We start from the raw sequence: 27,444 nt of genomic DNA on the forward strand, positions 1-27,444 counted from the left end.
CCAAAGTGTCTATTTTAGATCTGTTGGTGGGGAAACGCTGTAGTAGGTATGAAGATGAGCTTTACCGAAAGATCTGAGTGGAGGGTGAGCCATGTGAATGTAGTGCATTTCGGGCAGGGAGAAATGTGAACACCAAGAATCTAAAGATAGCATGTGCCTGGGGGGAGAAGAAATAGGACAGCAAATCAGGGGGAGGGGTTGGAGGGCAGGTAACAGGTATGTGTATGTATTGGTGGAGGCAAATCACATATGGGTTTTATAAGGATGGCATATTTTATTCTAAGGACTATGATGTGCTTTTGGAAGGTTCTAAGGGGAAAAGTGACTTGGGCTTTTAAAAGGGTCACCCTGGGTGCAGTAGGGGGACAAACGGACACAGGGAGACCAGTAATAAGACTACTGCCATAGTCCACTCAGAGACAAGGGGTCTTCTAGGAGCTGGTGATGGTAAGAAATGGTTAGAATGCAAATATAATTTGAAGGGAGGCCCAACAGAATGTGTCAATAGACTGGATATAGTTCGTCATCAGAAAATTCAAGGATGACTCCAAGATCTGTGGTTTTAAAAAGTGGGTGAAGGAAGTTAGCCTTTACCAACACAGAAAGTACTGAGGGAGGGACAGGCTTGGGGAAGTGGGACCAAGAAATCAACCTTAGATATGTAAACCTGAAGAGTCCTCCTGAGTATCCAAACAGAGATGCTGAGTAGGAAGTCAAGACACAGGTTTTAGGAAGAGAGCGGTCTGAGCTATGGACAGAAAGCTGGGAAGTCCATGCAGATGGTATATAAAGTCATCAATCAGGATGACCCCAGTAAGGGGTGAGTTTGGATGAGGAAGAAAGAAGTCAAGAAGATGAGGAGGATTCAGGAAAGGAGGTCATGAGGGAACAAAGTCTTTCACTGAAAGTGACAACCACGTCAAATACGCTGAGCAATTAGGAGTGAGAACTGACCAATGGAAGGTGACTTGACAAAGGCTCTTTTTTGGTGGAATGTCCAAAGCCTGTTTGGGATGGACGGGTTCAAGAGTGAAGTGGAAACAGAGTAGAAACCAGTGATCTCCAGCAGGAATATAACATGTGCTGTACATGTAACTTTAAATTTTCCATAGACCATGAAAAAAGTACAAGAAAACTGACGAAATCAGATTTCAATAATATATATTATTTAGCCCAATATATAAAATGTTACCATTACAACATATAATATAAAAATGTTGAGATATTTTATATTTTTATACCAAGTCTCCAGAATCTGTTGTGTATCTGACATGAACAAACCATCACTCCTGACTTGCCACATTTCCAATGCTCCATGGCCCAACGTGGTCATGTGGGGCCAGTGTAGGGTCAGTCACTTTTGAAGGTGTTATTCCCACCCTCCAGGGACCTCACTTGACATGGACAAACAGAATGGCCTTCAGTGCCATTATTCATCTGACAAACGGGGCTTCTGTTGGGAGAATCTTGCTTCAGCTTTCAAGCCGTAGGCTGTAGGCCCTGGGACATGAGTAGTAACCTAGGTTGGAACTGCCGGGGAAGGTTCTGGGGCCACGAGACCAGACTGCAGGTCACTCGAGGAGCTCCGTGGGTACACCCCACCATCGCAGTGCAGCCCCCAGTGGGGTGCTCCCAGCACCCCTCAGAGCTACATTTAGAAGGGATGACAGGAGCTATCCCACCACACTCTTATTTCCAGAACTGCAGAATATCCTGCCTGATAGGGAGGCAATAACGGGAGAAGGCAGGAAAAAAGGCTTTTCAATGCCATTAAGGTTTTTCTCACAGTAGTACTTATGCAGTAATGTGGTACTTTCAGGCTCTATCTTCTTTAGAGATCTAATTTCTTATGGTCATGTACGTGAGTTTCCTCTGATTGTTTCAGTCAATCCTAAATGAAAATAATTCATAACTCAACCAGAGTATTTTAAACGGAGGTAACTCATAGTAAAATATTAGGACACGTAGCTTTATGTCACATTCAAAATGTTACTATGTCTGAATTCTTTGTGATCACGTATCTCCCGAGTTTGAGCAAATCAGGTTAACACTCCTGGGAGGGGAAGGGGAACACAGTGAAGTAGGAGATGGAAGCCAAGGTCTGGTAGTCATTGGCTGTTTGTGCCGGAGCCCATCTCTCAATTCCCTGATTGGTGGGTTTCTCATCTGTCCTTTAGGACTGTTTGGGAAATTTAAATGCAGCAAGCTGTATGAAGCACACTTTAGAAACTGGAAAGTGCTAAACACATTTTCTTGACATGACTGTAAAAAGAAAACTTGGTGCCTACAGAAACCATACAAGGTCTTTGAAAATGCAAGCCTGCCTTGCATTTGTAAAGAACTTACGCCATTAAAGTCCTTTTCCCCACATCTCATTGGAGCTTACTGAGTTACTTAGCAGGCAGGTATTGTCCCTATTTGAACAATGAGACCCAAGAGATTAAGTTTGTTTTTAGCTAGGGGCAGAACTGAGCAGAGAAGGCCTCTGTTGAGTGCTCTCTGCACTGTGCCCAGTGGGTCGGCTGCCATCATAGTCAGAGATGCAACTTGTAGAAAGAGTTGGAAGTCCTTGGGTCTAGCCCCCACCCAGTCTCTTCCTTGCAGTGAGCTCTAGACAAGCTACTTCTCTTCCCTGAACACCAGTTTCCTCATCTAGAAAAAAGGAATAAGAATATCTCTATGGTGGACACTCATTAATTTCCTGGAAATAATACTCAGATTTTGCCTCTAGTCCCTATCCGATATCCATGCATTTTAGGAGGCCTTGTCTCTACACCAGACTCCAGAAGTAGGCCCATGACCCCATCCAGGCCAATCAGAGTGCTCAATTCATGAGTCTCAAAGAGATGCATGAGCTACAGGTGGCCTGGGAAGAGGCCTGCTCTCTGTTCCCATGGGCTGGAGCTACCAGAGCCAACCACCACATACAGGCTGAAGAATGAAGCCAACACTGTGGAAGGCAGAGCCAGAGGATGTGAGAAATAGTCATGATGATATTCTTTGTGCTTCTGGTCAACAAGCCATACCTGAAGTCTGGACTTTACAGGCACATGAGCCAAAAACCTTCCTTTTTTGCTAAGCCATTTTGAGTTGGCCTTCCTGTCCCTTGAAAACTAAAAGGTTCAAGACTGATAACAATCTCTTCTCAGATTTGCTGCATTGAATAAGTTATTGTATGTGACAGCTCCCTGCCAACAATACAAGTTTTTTGCAAACAATAAAAGCGGAGTAAAAGTAATATATTATCAACTTATTTGGGCAGCAAATAATAGTATTAAAGTATAAGCCTAGACCACTTTCAATTCTTTATAACTCTGTGATAAGGCAGAAAGGTTATTCTTGAACTTTAGTATGATGCCCATTGATTTGTAAGAGCATCAGCATTCTGAACTAGGACAGGCTAGGGAAGGTTGAGTCACTTATAGAAAAGCAGGCCCAGCACAGCACAAATTCCGACAACGACCACAATCTTAGACCATGATGCACTGTGACCATACAGAAGCCACATGTCTTAAAATGAGGAAGAGGTCTCCCTTTCCCAAATTTCACTTTTAATGTTTTCTTAAATTATTTGGTAATGAATAAGTCATGGAAATAAAAAGGGTAAAACAGGTGGGGCGGAGTACTAATGAACAATTAAAAGAATGTATAGAAACTACAGATAGACAGATAGATAGATACCTATATCTGTTATCTATTTCTATATATAGACACAAAGGAACTGAAGCAAAAAGAGGTCAGATGAAAGGGCAAAGGGTATCTCATGAATTCCACCATAAACTGAAATCATCTTCTCCTAAGATGATAAGGATTGAAGACATCTGTACTGAGATACCACAGACAAAGCAGTTAACATAGGGACTAGCACCAAACGAGTCCTCCTGGGACAGCCAAGAGGAGGACATGACCTTCCCCATTTCAGAGATGAGGAAACTGATGCCCTATGAGGCCAAGTCATCTGTCCAAATACCACAGTGAAGGATAAACGTTTTGCTTCACTGTGTTTCTCTGGGCCAAGTCCCTCTTCCAAAGCCTCCTTTTCTCTGCTTTCCTGTGAAAGGATCGATCTCTAAGGGAAAGTGGAGCGCAGCCTTACTGATGCCACTGCCTGGGTCAGTAGCAAACACTGTAGGTTTTTTCTTGTTTTTGTTTTTTAATAAAAATTTTAAAGTTTTCTTTTATTCTGAACTGATGACCATGAACCTGCCTTGTGTATATCTAGGGAAGTACCAATAAATTGTTGCAAAGAATGTTAACCTGAAAATGGAATCAGTAAAAAAAAAATCAAGGAAGTTATTTTGCAGGAAGTACACATTTCACAGGGATTTTCCAGTTTACATTCACCTAACCCTTGAGAACCCAAAAATAAATCCCACGTACCCCTAGGCCCCACTGTCGAGCCTCTGGCACCATACAAGCATGATGAAACTTGGATGCTTTAAAAAATTTATAGGTTTGGGACCTGTGCTTCTTAATGATGGGGAGTTTGTTGACCACTCTGAGGACTGAATGAAAGTTATTAAACTTTGGTTAATAAAATATTTTTTAAAGAAGTTAAAAATTTCTTTTTTCTTAAATTTTAGGGAATTTATGAATTACAGGTTAATAGTGCTCAGTTTAGAAGCAGAAGGGAAATATCTGTGAAAAACAGAGAGAAACTTAATGGGAACTTCCTCAGGCGGGATACCCCATTCTAAAATAATTCCTCCCACAGAGAACTGTGGTTGAAAATGCCAACACCTGCTAGGAAGATTGCTAGTCCTTCATTCAGGTTGATGACTTTTTTCCCCCTCACATGTCCCGTGGCTCAATGTGTGGGCCTGGACATGGGAGAAGAGCCAGGTGGGTAAATGTATATCCAGCCACGCAAGAGGTAGCACCAGCCAGAAGAGGGCCCATGGTACCCCCTGGACACCAGTGAGAATAAGACAGAAGAGCCAGAGAGAAGACATCACAGATGACTGTCTTGTTTCAAAATTCTGAGTGCTCAGAGCTGGCTCTCTGCCCAGGGACACAGAAGGAACAGCTCTTCCCACTTCTCTTGAACACAGACAGTAAGACCCCCTTTCCAAGACTCCCATCTCACGACAGTAACAGCTTCTGTGAACTCACCCCAGAGAGAGATTCTGGGAATCTCACCCCATTTATGACATGGTTTCCTTGGGAAAATGAGTACTGAATTCTAAATCATCTGCTTACTAAATGAACTTTCTAAACATAATCCCCTTGCCTGTCAAACTCTGTGCTATCACTGTGGGTGTTCAAAAGAACTTAAGAGCTTTTACAGATTTGGGCCTGAGAAGTCTGTGGACTCCCAATTCCTATGTAGTTCAGAGAAGACACTGGGCCCTTCCTCCAAAGCCGTATCTCATCGTGAGTCTACTGGCAGCTGTTGGAAATGAAAGGCATTCTAGCTGGTGGTTTCTGGCCCTCCTCCTCTGGATGTTGATTAACGGAGCTCCCACTGAAGGTCACGAGTTTATGCTCTCATTGTAGCCCTTCTTCACCACTGACTTGCTGGCTAAATGGGAGTTTATCACTTACCTTTTTGGTACCTCTCTTTTTATAGCTGCAAAATGAAGCTGGGCTGACAAGTGGAGACAAAAAAATGAGGGTGTTGAGCTTCTTGGGAAAATAATATGTGCAGATGGACATTGCCATTTCCATCGGGCAGGGTAAGATATACAGCAATCTGCTAATCTGGTGTTAATGATGTTTAAATTAACTCCTCTTCAGGGAAGAATGGAAACAGTAATGATAATTAATATTGGAAAACTGCTTTTTAAGTCTAGAAGACATTTTTATATTCACTATCTCACTTGATCCTTAGTAAAACCTGGGAAGGTCTGTATAATAGACATCGCTTTTACCTCTGCTTAACAAGACAGGGGACCAACACTCCGAAAAGTCAGATGACTTGTCCAAGGTCATCCAGGGAGTGAGAGAGGCAGTGGTCAAAGCCAGATCTTTTAATTCCAAGTTTGATCTCTTTTCTACTTTTTCTATTCCCTGCCCTGTTTTTCCCAATTCAATCTTTCATCTAACTGGTCATCCGAGAAAGATTCTAGGTCTGCACTAGGAAGAATAAGCACAAAGGATGAGAGGACCCAGAGACATCCTATTCTCGCTTACTCTATCTAGTCTAACTTAGATATGTCCTATTTCAGCTTACCCTGCCTATCCTAATCTCATTCAGCAAAGGGCAGGCTCCTTTTTTGTGTTTTGTTTTGTTTTTCTTAAAGATTTTATTCATTTATTTAAGAGAGAAAGAAAGAGAAGAGAGAGCACATGTGGGAGGGAAGGGAGAGGGAGAAGCAGGCTCCCTGCTGAGCAAGCTGGATATGGGACTCAATCCCAGGACTCCGGGATCATGACCTGAACTGAAGGCAGGTGTTCAACTGCCTGAGCCACCCAAGTGCCCAAAAGGGCAGGTTCCTTACGGGTGCTAGAATCAGGGGAGCACGAACCATCTCTTTCACAAACACTGCTGGCTAATCATCGGAGAGAATTTTATTATTAGGAAAGGAGAATGAAATTTCAGGTTACTGTAACATATAATCAAAGGATAATCTTTTTCTTAATTAATTTATTTACTTTAGAAAGAGAGAGCACACGTATGTGCCAGTAGCAGGAGGAGCCCAGAGGGAGGGAGAGAGAGGGGGAAAAAAATCTCAGCAGACTCTGTGCGGAGTGCTGAGCACAACTTGGGTCTATTCCATGACCCCGAGATCACAACCCGAGCTGAAATCACAAGTTGGACACTCAACCAACTGACCCACCCAGGCACTGCAAGGATAGTTAATCTTTAAAAAAATGATGTGTATTAAGGAGGGCACATGTTGGGATGAGCACTGGGTGTTAAACACCAACTGGTGAATTCTCTGAACACAACAAGAACTCATGATGTACTATATGTTGGCTAACTGGACATAATAAAAAATAAAAAGAAATACAATAAAAAATTAAAAAAAAATTTTTTTCTCACCTGAGGAAAAATGTATCTTCTTTGTCACAGTTTAGAAAAACTATTCTAGACAGACCAACCTGACCTAGAATATCTTATCCCCACCACCAGCCATTAGGACATTACACCTGCCAGTACGTATTATAAGGGCAGGTGTGTGATGGCTACTATAGTTTCTGACTAAACCCAAATAGCTCATCTGTAGGCTCTGCTGAGGGCGTGGCCCTAATCTGTTCCTCAGCGATCTGGTGACCATGTTCTGACCCTGAGCACTGGCCACAGGTGACTGGAAGAGGAGAGGGCAGTCAGCCTAGGGATGCAGAAGGCAAGATGGTGGGCATTGGAGATGTTCTGCTGCTACACGGTCAAGAAGAGAGCCTGGTCCCCAGAGAAGCCCCTGCTTGTGTACACACCAAGTGAAGCCTCATTAGTACAGGCAGACTGAGCACGTTTATCCCTTAAACCCAGTAACTACAATTATCACAACATTGATCAACATACAGAATAAAAACTACCTCATATTACAAACTAAAACAAATTCCACAAAAACACAAGAAAATATAAAGAAATATTTGTATAACTCTGAAAACCAAAACACCAAGATAATCAAAGGCAGAAATCATTACGGAAACCATAAAATTGAGGACATACATATCTATCACACAGTCATGTCATATAATTGAAAGGTAAATGATAAATTCACTAAAAGTTAACTTTCCTTACTATGCAAGAAGTTTTTAAACAGGAGTTTGTGAAATACAAAAATACCAACAGAAAAATGGACACAAACACACAATTCACAAATGAATGGGTCCTGGCTAAAATAAGTACACAGTGACCTCAGCTATCAAGTATCAAGTATGGAGGGGGACAGACTAGGTCATTAACAGAGGCTGTCTTTAGGTTGGGAGTTGTGGATAATTTTTACTTTCTTTGTTTATATTTGGATTCTAGAGTTTCTGTACAATGAACATGGACAATTTTGGTAAGCAGTTATTAAGTAAAAATCTAAGTTCAGAACACTGTGGGAAATGTGAAATATGGGAAAAACCTCTTCCCCTTCAAGGAACTTTTCCTAGCGCTACAGGAATCTTGGCTTAATGGCTTCCAAGTAATCAACCATTAGCATTGTTTAGAAAATACAATAAGATGAGAAGAATGGAGTCTTAAAAAGCTTATGACACATCATGAAAAACCTAGGAAAAAAAATCTACTACTTACTTAATTTTTTGATACAAAAGAAGTTCTTTTCTTGAATGATTTGATTTATAGTTAGGCAGAAGTTCCCTCATAAAACTAGTCCTGTCAATAAGGGTGCAAAGTTAATGCACAAACTGTTAAGAAGTTTATTTCTTCTAAAAATGGATGGTCTGAAATGTTTGTTTCTTTATATATTCTTTTTATCTTTCCTAAAATAAAATGTAGCTCTACCCCCACTTTTTTTTTCTTGTAACACAACTTTTAAATTTACAAGTGAGTTTCTCTTTTGTATGAAATTATTTAACGGTTGTTATTTTGCTACATTTTCATCTGCTTCCCTAGACAGAAATTCAGTGTGAGAAAGGATTTCTGAGATCATTTGATACCCTTCCCCTTGACTGAGATGAGGACTAAGGCCCACAGAGGTTCAATTATGAAAGCCAAGCTAAAAATAACCCCGGCTAGCATAGTTTATTGCTTCTTCAGACTCGTTCTCTTGTCAATTTTATACTCATAAACTAGCAGAATTCTTTGCCATTACACAGTAGTTAGACTCACGTGTTCAGTTTAGTGCTTAAACAGCGTCTCCCATCGGGACATGCCAGTGATGGTCCTCCAAGCTGATGCTACAGCAAAAGGCTAGCACAGAGGACCTGGTGACTGGGGTACATCTGATGGCTACTGTCACAACTTGGCCACAATCTCAATGGAGCATGAGGCAGAGAACTCAAACATCTTCATTATATACCCACTTTGAGGCAGCCCTGGGGTATTACATGCCATTTTTAATTTCCAAAGGAATCATAGACTTTTACAGTTTCGGTTTAAAAGTTAGAAAGTAATTTAGAATTTGGGGCTTTCTTCTGAATAGCAGAGGATCCAAGTGCACCATTAAGATGCAGAATGGATACATCTTTAAGAAAAAGGGAAGCTCTATTTGAATTACATTTTTTTTTTTTTAGGTCACCAGGGTAACGTTCAGTGCCCCTGATTTGGCAGACTACAAGCTCCTTGAAGGCAGACTACAAGCTCCACTTTCTTTCTTTCTTTCTTTCTTTTTTTTTATTCTGTTTCCCCAGTGCCTACTCAAGCTCCTGGCACAGAGCCAGCACCCAGCAAATTATGTTCAAGTGTGATGGTTAGAACAGATGGGAAAGATCTCCGAAGGGTAGGAGTGCCTGTAACCAATGCTCTATGAGATAATAGCTTTGTGCTGACCCTGAAATGTCCCAGATATATACAGAGTTCTATTTCCACAATAAAGTTATTACTTTGTAATTACTTTGGTGATTTTTGGCTATTCACTTTAATTAAAAAATAATACAAATAATAAATAATTTTTAATTTCCCAAAGCCCCAGAGCTTTACCTTTGAGGGAAAAAAAACAGCCTCGATATAGGGAACTGGGTTTGTAAATACATGACAATATCGTTGAAATGGACTATAACAGTGCCATCAAAATTTACTTTATGCTCTTTGTACTTCTCAGGAGAAACAAAGGTAAGGGAGAACAAACGGCACAAAACAAAACAAAAGGTAAAAACCCTCAGAAAGACTTCCTAGCTCCATTCCTAGCAATAGGTCAAACACTGAGGCTACAAGGGCCTTGAGATTTCTTATGAGAAACTGTAGTAAGAAAAATACAGTGACTCATCTCATAATAATGCCCTTTCTTCCCAAAGCACACATCCCAATTCCCACATCCCCAGCACATGGGCACTCGGTGCAGAGCTGTCGCAACAAGGAGCATCTCCGGGCACTAACGCCCCTTGCAGGGCGGGGGGGAGGGGGGGCCGCAATGCTGACGCTGGGGTAACAGACCTCCCTGGTGTTGGGGGAGGACACGAGGGGGTGGCATGGCTGCACCTGCTCTGCCCTTCAAGGGAGGGAGATTACTCCCTTTGTAGCATTCGATCTGGAACAGCAGTCCTTTTGTGTAGCCACCTTCAGGAACCAGGGCACTATGTGCAGCCGGCTTCCTTCAATACAGGCTGGAAGACGCCCCTTGGCAGAGCAGTGCTGAACAGGCACTCCCAGCTTTCCTAACCAACTGTCATTTAGACACTGAGGAACCAAAAAGAAAAAAAAAAAAAAAGTAGGAAGAAGAAAAGGAATCTGCTACTTGAGGCACAAGACGGGTGCCCAGGCTGTTTGTTGCCTGGGTACTGGCTTACTCCCCCATCACTTTAAGGGCCATGGCAGACTGAGTACAGTAAACACTTAGAGGAAACTCGCTGATGTTTAGTGACAAAAACACATCTCCAATACGGCTATTTAGGAAGCCGATTTCCCAGTCCTTGCCCAGTCAGACATTCCCGGAGAATAACCACCAATGGAAATGAGATGGATCCTGCCCTTTGGCAAATACCAGTGTGAAGGGATAAAGATGTCAAGGCTTTCCAGAAGTTCAAGGAATATGCACACGAGAGCCAGGTATCACTGGCTTTGGGCATTTGAAGTACATAATGAGGAGTATGCCTGTCTTCTCTGACACAGAAGGCAATTCTGGGAAGGAAGGATGGTTTACTGAGCCTCACATGGCTGAGACAAGTAGGCTCTGCAGAGGTCCAACATCAGTGAGGTGAGAGCTCCAAGGCATCTGTGGTAGAAGGACCATGTTTTTGGCCTGATGGGCATTTTGCAGGAAGGCCCTGGGTAGGCCTGGATAGTTCACCATTTCTAGGGACAACAAGCTTAAGGAAGTGGTGGACTGGGGGCCTGAAAGGAGAAAGGGGTGCACAGAGCCTGTGTCCAGGGAGGGACCTGGTTAGCGGGGCTACGTGTTAGCTGACTCCCATGTGTGTGGCGGGGAAGCGTGTGTTCCTGAAGGCACAGTCAGAGGTGGGGGAGTGGAGCGGCAGCAGAGCCAGAGACGGAGCACATCCGTAGAGAGTCACTGAAAACAATGAAGGACCCTGGTGATAGGAACTCTGATAGCGTTAATCACTACAAGTCACAACGTACTGAGGATAGGAAAACTGAACGGGCTTATGTAAAAGGCTGAGACTAGTCAACTCTTCAGAATGAAAACTTAACATTTACGAAGTCCTCTAGATTACAGGATTTCTATGACAGCAGTTATAGAAAACTCAGACCCATATAAAGACCAGTGCCCCGAAGGAGGATAGTATTTCATTTGTATTGAAATGTTTTAACTCAGCCTTAATCATTTAAGATATAAAGTATTAATATTACATATCATAAAAGATCTAATTTCTTCTGTATTCCATCTGAAGCAGGGACACTTCCTGGTAGAGTTAACTGTTTTCTTAAACCACAGATCAATCTCTTCACTGCTCTGAGAATCAGTTAAGTTGTATTATAGTTGTTTACTAACAACGTTACTACTTTAGTATTTATTAATTTACTAAGACAACTCTAACATCCTGGGAACATTTCAAAGAATACACTTTGAATACTTTTCGCTAAATTTGCTTCATTTATGCCATTTAATTGATACATGAAGAAATAAGGATCCCACTGGCTTTTCCAAAGGGATCATCTGCTCCAAACAAAAGCTTGTCTGCTCTCTACTTTTCCCAAGTCCCTATTCACCCGTCTAGCATTTATTTAAGATGAGCTAAGAAGCTGATTTTAGACCAGGTGGCCCAAATTTCACATTTCATATAGATTAAAAAATAATAAACATAAGGGGTCATCTAATATCCCCATAAATTATTTTAGAAGCATAACAATCATGTCATACTTCATGTCCAGGTTTTGTATCTGCTAGGTTAAAGTTCAAGTAATATATCCAAAAATATGAAAAAAAATTATACAGCGGTAAGTTTAGATTGTGGACTGTGGCTGCAGCACAACACACACACACACACACACACACACACACACACCCAAGTAGACTCTCTTAAGTGTGTATGTTAAGCTGAAAAGACAAAGCTCCAAGCTATCATAGTGTGGATAAGTTTTCTCTATTTATCTGCACTGAGAACTCCAACAAAACACAAATGAAACAAGGACCTGATGAGGCTTGAGACTAAGCCTGAGAAAAGAGACAGAAAACAAGCCCTATCAGCAAAGAAACAACACACTGGGGAAAAGTACTGATTCTCATGAAAATGTCAGTGATTCACCATGGAATAAAATTCAAAAGCCACTGACCCCAATGAAAGCTTCTAGCAGAAATATGTGGATTTTGCTTCATTTCACTGAAAGATTTTACTTTATCTCATTTGAATATTATCATAAGCATCATCACAGTTTTTGTGAGATGTTGCTTTCTCATGTAACATTGATGTAGAAAAGATATGGTTGATCAAACTAAATTTTCAACGGGTCTTCAGAACAAGAAAATAAAAGCAAACAAACCAAAACACATCAGTTAATATTACCATGCAATAGGTAGGATATTTTTCGTCCCCTAAAACATGCACTGAATGCTGGATAACCAAATGAAAACTGAAGACAGTACTTTTTCAATTTTTAAGTTGTCATTTAAGTGGACTTATTTACAGAATGTTTTTGTACATACCAATTCTTCATTCTGACTTGCCAAAAGATCATGACTGAACGAAAGCTGACTTACACAGACCACAAATCTGTCAGGAAATACACGGAGTTCTGCACAAAATGAAGAAAATAAAATTACTAAAGGCATCAAAAATCTATGACCAGAGAAATACTTGGTCCCAGAATTTTCTGTTCTAGTCATAAGCATGTATGTATAAGACACATGTCTCTTCTCCTCACCTTTCAGTGTTTGCCCTCAGCAGGGCGGGGCAAGCACAGAGCTCTGGGGAGCACCCAGGAGGTTGCAAATTGGTCCACCTGAGCCCCTGGACCATTATGTTATATCCCTTCAAACCCCCAGGCAGGGCCCTTGCAGCCCTCCCCCTGTGTCAGTTTGCTGTTCTCTGACCAGAACTCACATTTGGGAAATAGGATCAACGTTCTCTAATGATTGTGCGGATTTATACAAGAGGAGGAAGAGAAAGAAGATTAAAATCTGAAAACTCATTGACATTCTAACTAATTACTTTAATTGTCATCTCTTTGGTCATCTGGTCTTAGATCCGTCCCCTAAACTGAAGGGCAGATTCCCAATCTGAATCAGGCTATGGAAATAGCAGTGTCCTTAACAGGAATAATAATAAGGAAATAGTAAAACATGCGATAGCACAGTTGATACAATTACACTACAGTCACACTAATCATTACAACTTCTTAAAGCAAAACAATTGACTTTCGGGCGGAAAAGGCTGAAGGAATCACAGAACTGGATGCCCCAACATTCAGTGAAAGAAAGAATATGAAGTGGTAAATGCCATCTGTATCTTTTCTCCTCTCTCATTTGTCTATCCATCCACATTCACGTATGCAGCCTCCAACTATCTCTGGAGTGATGTTTAGCTGATGCTAACAATGTGTATTCTGGGTGGGTGGTGAGGATCTTCTCCCTTCTTTATACTTGGTTGTACTGCTCTAATATTTTTATAATACACATGTATCATACTGATTAACACAAAGCCATTTTTTCTAAAAGAGAAAACCTCCCTTTAAGATGACCAATATTTTTACAGAGGGATGGTATGAATCGGTAAGTGAAGCCTTTTACACACATTGCTCATTTCCAACAATGGCTGACAACGTGAGGGACTGACTGAGGCAATAACGCCTCTTAGCCTGATATACTCAGGAGCCAAGTGTGAAGGTGTTGATTACACAGATGCACAACTTAAACAGAATTAACACCATACCACCTGGCTAGGTTAAATTACACCAAAGGCCTAATGAGTTGATGTTCTAGTAAGAGCCATCTCCTTACCCCGCCCCTAGATCACTGCTGTGTCCTTGGTGATCACTCTTCCCTATTCTATTTCATCCTACTCAGTGTAAGCAGGTTACCAGCTCTAAAAAACAAACAAACAACAACAACAAAAAAAAACAAAAAACAAAACCAAAAAAACCCCAGCTCCATTTATCCTCCTCAAAACCCCATTCTCAGTATCTACCACATGACCTACACACTTCCCTGAGTGGAACCTAACCTGTCACTCTGGTCTTACCCCCACTAGTCCTCCTCATGTAGAAATCCCCCTTCCAGAAAGCGTGCTGTGAAACTCTGACCTCTTACAGATGTTTTATCTGGTTAGGAGACTAGGGAAGGACTTTGAAAAGCCAAAAATAAATAAAATAGAAGTCATTAATATCTATTCATTCATTCATTTTTTTTTTTTTTAAGATTAGTTATTTAGTTATTTACTTGACAGAGGGAGAGGGGGAAAGAGAGAGTACAAGTAGGGGGAGCAACAGAGGGAGAAGAAGAAGCAGGATCCCCACTGAGCTGGGAGCCTGATGCAGGGCTGATTCTAGGATCCAGAGATCATGACCTGAGCTGAAGGCAGATGCTTAACTGACCGAGCCACCCAGGCATCCTTATTCACTAATTGTTAAAATTTCTTTAAAAAAAAAAAAAAAAAAAAAAAGATTTTATTTATTTGAGAGAGAGAGAGAGAGAGAGCATGCATGCATGCAAGAGCAGGGGAAGGGGCAGAGGGAAAGGGAGAAGGAGCAGCAGACTCCCTGCTGAGCACAGGGCTCAATCCCAGGATCTCGAGATCATGACCTGAGCCAAAGTCAGGTGCTTAACCAACTGGGCCGCTCAGGCACCTTAATTCTTAAAATTTCTTAATGAGATAAGTGGTAAGTAGCCTGCTTCTCACTCTCAGGAAGGAGGAACTGAGTCACAGAATTCATTATCTGCCTCTTGCCAAAAACCATAAAATTGAACTACAACTCAGTAGATCAGAATTCAAATTCAAAATGATCAATTCTATCCAATAATTTCCCTGATTTGTCTTTCCACTTCTTCCTCTGAAAAATAAGAATGCTAGAATGATGAATTTTGAACATTTGGGGGCCAGGTATTGTATAAATAGAAAGCAACGTCTGCACACCTTTTCTTTGCTTAGGTCATAACTGGAATTTTTATTGTTTTAATATTTAATATTTAAATAAAGTGAAGATTTAGGCAATAACAATCTCTACCATACAGAGTAGCTAGTCTTCATTTTAACAGACAGGCTTATTTTACTAAGAGAACTGAACAAAGTGGAAAGTCCCATTAAGATATATATATATATATATATATTTTAAAAGAGTAATATATTTGATTGACACTTTAAGTTTAAAAAGTGCAGATCATTGTTAAGATTCCAAGAGCAAATCTCCACACAGTTTATTTTCAAAGTCCCTGTTTCATATCTTATATATTAAAATCATCCAAGGAAGTTCAGTTAGATTTTCTTTCCAATGCTCAGATCAGCTTGGAGAATTGTCATTAGCATCTGACTTTATTGTTGTTGGCTGGACGTGTTTGACATCATTTCCCCAGTGGACTTCTTGACTTGGGGAAATGAGGAGGGAAGCTGGCCTTGTCACACACCTAAGAAAGGCTCTGACAGCTCTGGACTGGGAAAGCATTTTCTCGTGTACACACTTGTTCTGTATCCCAGGGAATTGGTGTGCACAGACAAAGATGAAGTGATTCATAGTTTAACTGCCTCTCAAATCATTCTAGAAGCTCAATGAAAGTGCTGAGATGCAGCAGGAGAATGAAGCGTAATGTGGTTCAGCTCATAGTTCTCAGAGAGGCAGTAAATCAGTGAAAATTGAAAAACAAAACAAAACAAAAATCACAAATATTTAGAAATAGTCTTAATTTGTACTTCAATTTCACAAAGGTAATTAAGCAAGTTGGAATCTTCATTCCTTAATTTTCATTCCTTCTCTAGTGCAAGTTAATAGTGCAAAATGCCTGACAACTAAAGAAATCAGTTTCTTACCAGTACTCTGTGAACCCTTGAAACAGTAAAGGCGTAACCCTCTCTTGAGGAAATAGGCTGTGATTTGAAAGCCATAACCTGCAAAGTGAAAGAGGAAATCATTAGACTATCAACTTGCTCGCCACTAAATCCTATTAGCTCCCCAATGCCTATGATATAGTATGTGTTTAATAACTATTTACCAAATGAAAGAATAAAAGGAATCAATAGTGGGACTAACTTGAAAGGAAAGGTTAAATATTACAATCTGAGCTCCTCTAGCCTGGCCAGAGCACCTGGCTGGAATGGTCTCCAGTCCCTGAAGTACCTCAGATGCTTTATCTGTACAATAAATTCAACCAAGAATTCTCTCCCCCTTAAGGTTATCATCCCAAACTGGAGGAGAGATTAAGAGTTTTCCTGATAAGCAAAAGGTATAGGATTCATCACCACTATAATGGCCCTATGAGAAATGCTAAAGGGCCTTCTTTAAGGCAAAGAGAAATTGCACCAAATATATATATTTGGTTAAAAATATTAGAAAATATATATTTGGTTATAATTAATATATTATATATTCATAATTAACATCTATTATATATGTTCTCACACACACACACACACACACACACACACACACACATATATATATATATGAATAAAGTTTAAAAATCTCACTGGAAAAGGAAAATGTATAACAAAGGTAGTGAAGAATTGCCTGTAAAACAAGCGTGAAAGCTGAAAGAAAAACATAGTAAAATTCCCTCAAACTACAATAATTAGTTAAGGGCAGCATAAAGTAAAAAGATGCAAAATGTGTCATCAAAAACTATAAAACATGGCGAAGGGTAATAAGGTAAGGCTTTGAAATGTATTTAAAATTAAGTTTCTATGAGCCTAAAACAAGCTGCTATTTATATATGATATTTTATGTGAACCTCATGGTTACCACAAGGGAAGAAGTATATAGTAAATACACAAAAGAAAATGAGAAAGGAAGCTAAACATAACACTCAAGAAAGTTACCAAACTACAAAGGAAGAGAGAAAGAGAAAAAAGGAACAGAAAGGAACTACAAAAATAAGAAAATAATGAAGGAAATGGCAGTAAGTATATACTTATGTATATTTTAAATGTAAATGGTTTAAAATCATCAGTAAAAAGACACAGAGTGCAAAGCAGATTAAAAAACAAAACAAAACAAAAACAAAAACAAACCAAGACCCATCTATATGCTGCCTACAAGATATTCACTTCAGAAGTAAGAACACAAAGACTGAAAGGACAGAAAAAGACAGTCCATGAAAATGGAAATGAAAAGAATGCTGAAGTAGTTATGCTCATTTTCAAACAAAATAAACTTCAGAACAAAGATTGAATTAAAAAACCAAAGAGGGCATTACAGGGGCGCCTGGGTGGCTCAGCAGGTTAAACCTCTGCCTTAGACTCAGGTCATGATCGCAGGGTCCTGATACTGAGCCCCACATCAGGCTCTCTGCTCAGCAGGGAGCCTGCTTCCCTCCCCCCACTCCCACCCTCCTGCTCTGCCTACTTGTGATCTCTCTCTATCAAATAAATAAATAAAATCTTAAAAAGAAGGCATTACATAAAGAGGTCAATCTAACAAGAAAATATAACATTTATAAATATATATGCACCAGACAGGGGAGAACTAAAATATATAAAGAAAATATTAACAGACTTAAAGAGAGAAATTGAAATCAATATAGTAACACTAGGAGAGTATAATATCCAACTGTTGTCAATGGATAAATTATCTAGACAACAACAACAACAGCAATAACTCAATATAGAAACATCAGTTTCAAACACATTAGACCAGATAGACTTAACAAATATATAGAAAACATTCTATCCAAAAGCAGAATACATTTTCTCAAGTGTACAGGAAATGTATCCAGTTTAGATCACAGATTGGCCATAAAACAAGTTCAATAATTTCAACAATAGTTAAATTGTATCAAGCATCTTTTCCAAGCAAACTGGTATGAAGCTAGGAATTAATTAGAAGAAGAAAATGGAGAAAACAAACAAACAAACATGAAAAGTTGGAAATTAAACAACATGCTACTGAACAACCAATGGGTCATTAAAGGAAACAAAGGAGAAGTAAAAGAAAAAAATCCATAGACAAGTGAAAAAAAAATAGGAAATACCAAATACATGGGATGCAGTAAAAGCAGTTCTATGAGGGAAGTTTATAGCAATAAGGGCTACCTCAAGAAATACGAAAAATCTCAAATAAACAATCTAATTTTACACCTGAAGGAATCACGAAAGAAGAACAAACAAGGACCAAAATTAACAGAAGAAAGGACATAGTGACCAGAGGAGAAACAGAGACTAAAAAGGCAATAGGAAAAAAAAGATGGATAAATAAATAAATAAATAAATAAATAAATAGCTGGCTCTTTGAAAAGATAAACAAAATTAACAAACACTTAGCTACACTAACCAAGAAAAAGAGAGAGAGAGAGAATTCAAATAAAATCAGAAAGAGAAGTTACAACCAACACCAATAACACAGAAAAAGGAGAAGTTACAACCAAGGATTGTAAGAGACTACTATGAAAAAATGATACACAAAAAAACTGGACAACCTGGAAGAAATTAATAAATTCCTAGAAACCTAGAATCTTCCAAGACTGAATAAGACTGAAATATAAGTTTTAAAGTCTTTGACATCAGTTTTGGTAACATCTTTTTGGATCTGACATTAAAGACAAGGGAAACAAAAGTGAAAGTCAACAAACTGGAGATCAAACTTAAAAGCTTCTACCCAGTGCAGGAACCACCAAAAAACAAACAAAACAAAACAAAAAACTAAAAAAAATAGGCAACCCACTGAGTAGGAGCAATTTTTTCTTGCAAACTACGTATCCAATAAGGGGTTAATATCCAAAATACATATAAAATTCATATAACTCAATGACAGCAACAAAGCAAACAAACAACCTGATTAAGAAATGAGCAGAAGAGAGGTAGGTGCCTGGTTGGCTCACTCAGTTTAGTGTCCAACTCTTGATTTCAGCTCAGGTAATGATCTCAGGATTGTGAGATCGAGTCCCATGTCAGGCTCTGCACTGGGCATGAAACCTGCTTAAGATTCTCTCTTTCCTTCTCCCTCTGCTCCTTCCCACATAGCTCCCCCTCTCTAAAAAAGGGGGGGATGGAGTTGTAGTTTATTCATTTTTAGGGGCAATATAATACTTCACTAACCATGCTCCCTTCTCTTTAAATGTAAATTTCAGATGTACATCTTTATAATTCAACATTTATACACATCACAAAGTGATCACCACAGGTCTAGTTATCATTCATCATCATCCAGATAACACCCAGATAATTCTCTTCACCCTTTCACCATCCACAAACCACGCCCCCATCCCCTGTAACCACTAGTCTGTTGTTTTTATTTTATTTGTTCATTTGTTTGGTTTTTTTGGATTCCACATATGACTGAAATCATATGGCATTTGTCTTTCTTTGTCTTATTTCATTTAGTCTAATACCTTCAAGGTCCATCTGTGTTGTCACAAATGGCAAGATTTCATTCTTTTTGTTGTTGTTGTTTTAGTAGCAGTCCATTGTATAAATAAATATGCTGCTCCTTTTTAATTCATCTATTGATGGACAACTAGGTTGTTTCAATATCTTGCTATTGTTAAGTAATGCTGCTGAAAACACGGGTGTGCATATATCTTTTCGAATTAGTGTTTTCATATCTTTGGATAAATACCACAGAGTAGAATATTGGGGTCATACAATAGTTCTATTCTTAATTTTTTGAGGCCACTATATTTCCTTTTCTTCAGGTTTTTTTTTTTTTTTTTTAAGATTTTATTATTTATTTGTCAGACAGAGAGAGAGAGACCACCAGCAGGGGGAGTGGCAGGCTGAGAGAGATGCAGGCTCCCCACAGAACAAGGAGCCCAATGTGGGACTCAATCCCAGGACCACGGGATCATGACCTGAGCCAAAGTCATATGCTTAGCCAACTGAGCCACCCATGCATCCGACTGTGTCTTCCATAGTGGGTATACTGATTTACCTTCTCGCTAACAGTATACAAAAGTTCCTTTTTCTCTACGTCCTCACCATCACTTGTAATTACTTATCTTTTTTTTAAAATAACCATTATAAATGATGTTAGGTCATTTTCGTCTTGATGTTAGGTCATTTGCCTGTTAAATAATGGTGTTAAGCATCTTTTCATGTGTCTGTTGGCCATCTGTACATCTTCTTTGAAATAATGTTTATTCAAGTCTTCTGCTCAAAATTCCAGTGGCATACTTCATAAACTAGAACAAATATGTCTAAAATTTGTATGGAACCACAAAATATTCTGAAAAGATTCAAGCAGTCTTGAGAAAGAACAACAAGGCTTGAGGTATCACACTTTCTGATTTCAAACTATACTGCAAAGCTATAGTAAATTGAACATTGTGGTATTAGTACAAAGACAGAATCACTGATTAATAAAACAGAATAGAGAGTTCAGAAATAAACCATGGGTGGTTTGTGGGTGGTGAAAGGGTGAAGAGAATTATCTGGGTGTTATCTGGATGATGATGAATGGTAACTAGACCTGTGGTGATCACTTTGTGATGTATAGAGATGTCAAATTATAAAGATGTACATCTGGAATTTACAGTTAAAGAGAGGGGGCATGGTCGGTAAAGTATTATATTGCCTCTAAAAGTGAATAAACTACAACTCCAGGCCCTATCAGAAAAAAGTCTCACAAACAAAATTTTAAGTAAAGAAGCCTGGTGTAAAGGAGTACATTCCATCTGAAAAATGGAGACATTACCATTCATCTCATAAGGTAGCAACCAAATTTCATAAAAAGTACCAGCATGGTTCCTTCTTCTCTTCCTCTCTCTCTCCTTTCCTCCCTCCCTCCATCTCTCCTTTCTTCCTTCCCTTCCAGCCCACCTCCAGGTATAAACTACTCTGTTGATGACCTTCCTGGAAACACAAGAGGAGTAAGCATCCAGGGGTAAGCATCTCCAGGTTCCAAGACAGCCTCAGAGATAGTATTATAACCATGAAATTGGAAGGGCCAGAAGTTCTAACAGGTATCTCCAGGACCACCAGATTCTGCAAAGTCCATGATTATAACTGTTCTGAAATAATTTTTATATTAAAAAAAAACACAAAGAAGTTTTCACTTTTACATTCAGTATCCTTCAGACTCTCCTGTAGAAAGATCCAGAACATCAGTGACTGCAGTTTGACATCTGTCTACACAAGCTACAGCTTTGACAGCACAATTGCTTTAGTCACGAGGATTGCAAAATAAGAGTGACATCTATGACAGCATAATCTCTAGATTTACAGAGATGAAATGCATTTTTTCTAACACATCTGACATGGATCGCGTTTTGATCATGTGCCTATTCTCTACATAAAATGTCAAACAAGACATGCACACCACTGGCATTATTCTGAGTGCTTTAAAATGAATCCTTTATTCCTTAGTCACTGAGAGTCGAAGAGACTTCTGTATTTATTTGTCCTACTTCTTTGTGGGGTGGGGATGGAGATTGTAAGAAAGGAGTCCTTAACAATTCACAAATTTGGAAATTCCGGAATTCACAAATACAGAAAAATTTTAGTGATTTTCAAAGTAATGATTATAAAGTCAGTCTTCCAAAGGCATGAATAACAATAGAATGGCAGTATCTAAGTCATTCTGCCTTTGTTGATAAATCATGCTTACTACTTACAGATCTAGGTAACTAAGATCGAGATTTTCAAAAATCTCCTTGTACAAAATCTCTAGCAATAGAATGTTATTATTAGGAAGGGGCTAAAACTGAAGTTGACTATGAAAGCTACAGCTCTGAATTCAGAAAGCACGGTGTCTGGACACACCTTGAGTGATAACTAAATCTTACCAGGAGGCTAAACAACAGTATCAATATGACACCTTCCTTTATAGAAAAAGAAAGCAGTCTAAAGAAAATTGTATATAAGTGATTACTGAAACTACTGGGAGAACACTGAACTCTTTTTCCCCCCCATCCTTTCCACCCCCAGGATAGGATTATGCTAGAGAGAATCATCCCTAAACTGGCCACTCACCATAATTCCAGTGGAAAAACCACCCCCACGCCCTACCTCTGCCATGGCATCTACAAGAGAAATGGCAAGTTCAACATGCAGAAAACATTTGCACCTGCTTATTCCAAATTCCACCGGCCATAGGAAACTTTATTGGTTGAAGAGAGATTAAACACAAAAGATACTGTGTCAGTCCTCATGGCAAACTAATTTTGATATATAAACAGAGAAAATCACTGCCACTAAAATATACTAACTTGAAATGCTAGAGAGATGTATTTCATTTATCCACAGATAACAGACGGTGATAAAGACTACAAGCTTATCTTTGCTCTTTAATGTAATTAACTTTCCTCAAAGAGTTCAGCAGGCCACTGAGATTTTGTACTTATCCAGAGCTAAAGCAAAGTTCCACTATTCTCTAAAACTAAATAGCAACTTGGCAAAGAATCCAGGAGGCCCTTTTCCTTTCCCTTCTCTGGGCCTAAGCTCCAAGCCTGCAAACACTGGTGTTCTAAATGCACAGAACTGGAGTCAGGAGGAGATTGGGGTTAGGGGACAAAATAGAAACCATATAGTGAGCATCTCTTCACTTGAAAACCACCTGACAATGGCATTCCAAGACTCCGAGGCCACTGTAAATCACATTTAAGTACGTCTGCTCTCTTGCCAGTTATTGTGGTGCCCCTAAATCTAAGAAGACTGTCGTTAGACACAGGAAGAGACTGGGGTTAGGAGGACAGTTTTGTTGTGGGATCAGTTTTCTACCAGGAGTCTTCAGGTATGAGTATTTCTAGAAGTAATTTATATTTCCACACTGCTTAATGTCCCTCGACGTCCAGTACCAGCAAGAGTCCATTTCCATCGCAGGCTTCCAAGCAGCCTCCAAGGGTCTCCAGTCCAGGTCTTTGACATCCTGTTGTTTGTAAAGAGCTGCTGCTCTACTACCTTTGCACAAACCTCCCAACCTCCAGGAGGCCCCAAATGCTGATTTGTTACCACATTAACATTCTTCTGGCTCACCTGGTCATTCACAGAAGAGCATTAAGTCTCTAGGGGAAAAAAAAGGGGGTGGGGGGGAGGGACTCAGCAGTATTTATGAGAGAAAGAAAGAGGGGCATATGTTTTAAGGACGAACCTGAGTTCTGCTATTTTATTCCACATTTTGTCTAAACAAACTGCTCCAAAATGGCTTTATTAGAAGTTCAGAGATTGCATGAAGAGAAAGGGAAAAACAACAACAAAAAGTCAAATACGGGTTGAACAAATTCCATTCTGGCTTAGCAGGGCAGTAGATGAGTTTTAAGTAGTACCGTGCTCCAGTGAATAATACTTTTTAAGGGAGTAGTCGTGCATTGGGGTTGTTATATTTCATAGTCCCAGGGCACCAAGAACAAATATCCAACATGGAGTTTTTACTGTAAAACTATCCAGCTTGCCTTGTTTTCCAGGGAACTCATAGCCAAGGCAATGTGAACCTCCCCCAGGCTGCCAAGAGAAGTCTGTGGGACAGTGCATCCGAGCAGCAGAGCACTCTCCCACAGCTCTTCTGAGAGCACGTGGAGCCTGGGAAAATGTCTCTGAGTGGCCTGCAGAGTCATGAGGACTGCATGACGGGTGAGCCCGTCATAGCTGGTTCAACCCAGCGCTGCATGGCTCTCCTCCAGCCAAGCCGCCTTCTCCCAAACCACAAGGCAGCCTCAGGGTAGGAAGACCCACTTTGTCCCACAGTGTCTCTCTCCCGAAGATGACCTCATTATTATTATTATCATTCACAATTATGAAAATTGTCAAACATCCAGAAAAGTAGAAAAAACAGTGCCATGAACACCCCAAACCCTGCCATCTGGACTCAATAATGGTTAATATTTTGTCATATTTCATATACCTATTTGGTAAGCCATTTCCATTTTTCTTAAGATCTTATTTATTCTTTTGATAGAGAGGAAGCTCAAGCCACAGGGAAGAGCAGAGGGAGAGGGCTGAGATTCCAGAGATCTCAGGACCCCGGGATCACGACCTAAGCCAAAGGCAGACGCTTAACCGAATGAGCCACTCAGGTGCCCCTTGGTAAACCATTTCAAAATAAATTAGACATCATGACCCTTCACTCCTAAATATGTGAGCACAGACTCACATATAACAAAACCTTTTCCTATATCACCAAGAGACTGAGATCACAACTGAGCATGATATTATGGCTCCATCAAATAACCAGCCCATATTCAAATTTCTCAAACTACCCCCAAAATGTGTTATCAGTGATTTTCCCTCTTGAATCAGAAGCCAACCAAGGACCATGCATTTCATTTGGTTAAGTATCTTACATTTCCTGTAACCTAAAATAATCTCTCCCTTTCTTGTATTCGTAACTCCGATCTTTTAAAAAGAGATCAGGCTAGTTGTCTTAGAGAGGGACCCCCCCAATTAGAATTTGAACTTTAAAAAATTAAAAAAAACTCATTTGCCTAAATACAAATTTTCAACCTGTATGCTCTTTTATAATGTCAGCCCTTTATTAATTTGGATAGCTTCTTTAAGTGCTGCAGCAAACAGCAGGTTCAAACTAATGTTGTAATTGTAATTCCAAGTCTGGAACACAGAGGACTTGAAGATTTAGTCCCAAAGATTAATTTCAAAGAAATTAGATCTTAAATTTATAAACACTTGAATTTTTAGCAAAGGTGATCAAGTAGGATAGTGGTCTCATACTTGATTTAAGAAAAGGTACTTGGTGGCCATCAGATGACTATATGCTTACCTGGAAGCAGCTCCACACTGAGGACTAGTTCAGACTTGTGACTGTTTCCAGTCTGAGGTCATGAGTCAGCTCTCATTCTCCATCTGAAGACTTGTTTAGATTTAATAAGAGGGTAGCAAGGAAGAGGCTGATAGCTACCAACTACTGACAATGTCTGCTATGCTAGACTAGACCCGAAACATAGAAAGCATTTTAAAAATGAAGGATATGTGTATTTTAAAGCTATTTTGTTCATGAAAAATAAAGTTGTAACTCATTACTTCTGAAACAATCCACTGGGAAACTTATACCTGTACTTATCAGATAGCCAAGGGTAGAAAAAGCACAAGTGTGATGCCTTCATATAGGACATACAGAGAGGTTCCCCATATAAGACGGAAACTTCGGAAAAGCCCTGATGGGGCCTTCTGAAACATGTTATAAACCGAAATGTCATCTTCACCATTACTGGTGATGGGTGGGGTTGAGGACAGAGGTTGTTCTGTGGGAACCAAGAGTCCTACCATAAGTTTAAGAACACACACACATAGGATCCTAGTTTAAGACCACAACTGGGAAACAATTTGGGTGGGTAAGTGGAATATTTGGTCCTGGGCTAAAAGTTTCACTTATTACCCAAGACATTTAGAGACTCCAAAAAGAATCCCTTGAGATAACATTTCACGTCCTTAAATAAGGATAGCACTGGACTCTGAGTCACAATAAAGCTATGTCTACTTGATGCCAAAAGAAATGGGGCAAACTAGTTAGTTCCATGAAAAAAAAAAAAAAAAACAAAAAACCTACAAACAAGATTATTGCTTGAGGCCAAATTTCTTTAAGAAAATTTTTTTTTCTACCTGTCATTTCACTGACTTTGTATGCAATACCACTGGCCACATGTGCTATTAATTTTCCTATCTGTGGGATCCATCTGAGAATTTACCACTGAATGAGAAAGCTTCTCAGACAGACAAAAATTAGAAGAAAACAAATTGAGAAATTATCGCTTCTGATTTCTTTCCTATACTGCTTTTCCGCTTTTTGCTTTACGAAAGTACGCCCATAACATTAGGTATGAAAACCGTGTTTAGATCATGGGTAAGCACCAATGAAATGATATTCAAAAGAACGGTTCCCACAATAGGTACTCCACCAGACCATGCATAATAATGGGGGTGGCAGAACTGGGTACTTATAAAACTCAAAGTTCCCTACAAAGCCCTTCCCTCCCCTTTAAATAAATATGCATAAAAGAAACAGATTTTTTAATAAACCTTCTCAGTGAGGTAGCCGGTTGTTTGAACTGCTGGCCCCTCTACAATAACTTTCACACTTCCTGAGCGTGGGACGAGCTCCAGATGAAGCATGTCCTCTGTGGCCTCACTGTCTTGCAGGGGGGTCCATTCTAACTCTGCACTTCTACGTAGGACCATGTGCAATGAGAAAAGAGTCTTGGAACCACTGGCCTATTCTACAGGATCACAGAATCACAGCACAAACAACATCCTCGAAGAATCATTCAGTTCACTTCCTGCTTGTTAGCCAGGACCGTATTTAAATTATATTTTAAAAACAACACCGAAACTGCAAATGAGAAGATGCAACAGCCACCGGTATGCAACTTGATTCTTCCTTTACCATTTGAATTGGGCTGCAAACTTAGATGCTGACAGGGGCAGGACAGGAACATGAAAAGGGCTGGGTGTGGGCTGTGGAAAACTGGAAAGCGCATGGTTGGTTTATGGAAGACAGGAGCTCCCGAACTCTAGCCTCAGCTGCCACTGGGAATTAGGGCACCGGAGTACCAGGTTTTAGGTCTTTCCAGAAAAGCTGAATATCCTAATTTTTATGTGTAATCTCCCAAATTTTAGATTAACAATGACTTAAGATTTACTGTGCAGTCCAAATATGGCATTTCTGAGGGTGGCTTCAGCTTCATACTATAGGTCTGTAATCTCTAATCGAAATTCTTCACCATGTCGCTGAAGTTCATCTACTTGTGTTCTGTTTTTGGCAGAGCTGGAAAAACGCTGGCCACTACCAAATGCTTGGACATAGGTAGTCAGTTTCAATCTAGTCATTTACTCTAAGCTAAATAAACCCAGGTCCTTAACCTCGCTACACAGGACATGTTTATCTACCTTTAAATCATTCTGACACTTCTAAGTCCTGACATTAAATATAACACAGCTAACAGTTTGACTCAACATGAGGGGAAAATGAAAAGACTGCACAATTTTAGAAATCATTAGTCATGTCAATGTGTGAGATCTGTATTTTAAAAAAATCACAAAACTTAACGTTTATTAAAAAAGGACTCAAAGCCCAAGTAACATACCATGTTCTGGACTGGAAGGGCTAACAGTTATAAAGATGCCAATTGCTGCCATATTTATTTATTTAACAAACATGTACTGAGTGCCTATTATGTACCAGAAAATTCCAGTCAAAATCACAATGAAAATGGTGTGTGTGTGTGTGTGTGTGTATGCACGTGCGTATGCACGAGTTAGGAGGTACTTTAGAAGTTGTCAAAAACAATTCTAAAACTAATCTAGAAAAATAAGCAAATAAGAATAGCTAAGAGCTAAGAGAAAAAAAACTCCAAACAAAAATTTTTTCTAATTAAAAGTGATGTATACTCAATGTGTTTAAAAAAAAAAAAA

The 27,444-nt window shown here is 39.6% G+C and overlaps 1 protein-coding gene across 1 annotated transcript in view; it reads right to left on the reverse strand.

Moving 5' to 3' along the window:
* SLX4IP (SLX4 interacting protein) overlaps nucleotides 1–27,444 on the reverse strand; it is a 182,050-nt gene that overhangs the window by 10,338 nt on the left and 144,268 nt on the right. Inside the window, 2 exon segments of the mRNA XM_059406534.1 lie at nucleotides 12,654–12,742; nucleotides 15,967–16,044. Of these exon segments, the coding sequence (XP_059262517.1) occupies nucleotides 12,654–12,742; nucleotides 15,967–16,044 (167 nt within the window).

The sequence above is a fragment of the Mustela nigripes genome, chromosome 7 (assembly GCF_022355385.1).
Source record: "Mustela nigripes isolate SB6536 chromosome 7, MUSNIG.SB6536, whole genome shotgun sequence".
Taxonomy (NCBI): domain Eukaryota; kingdom Metazoa; phylum Chordata; class Mammalia; order Carnivora; family Mustelidae; genus Mustela; species Mustela nigripes.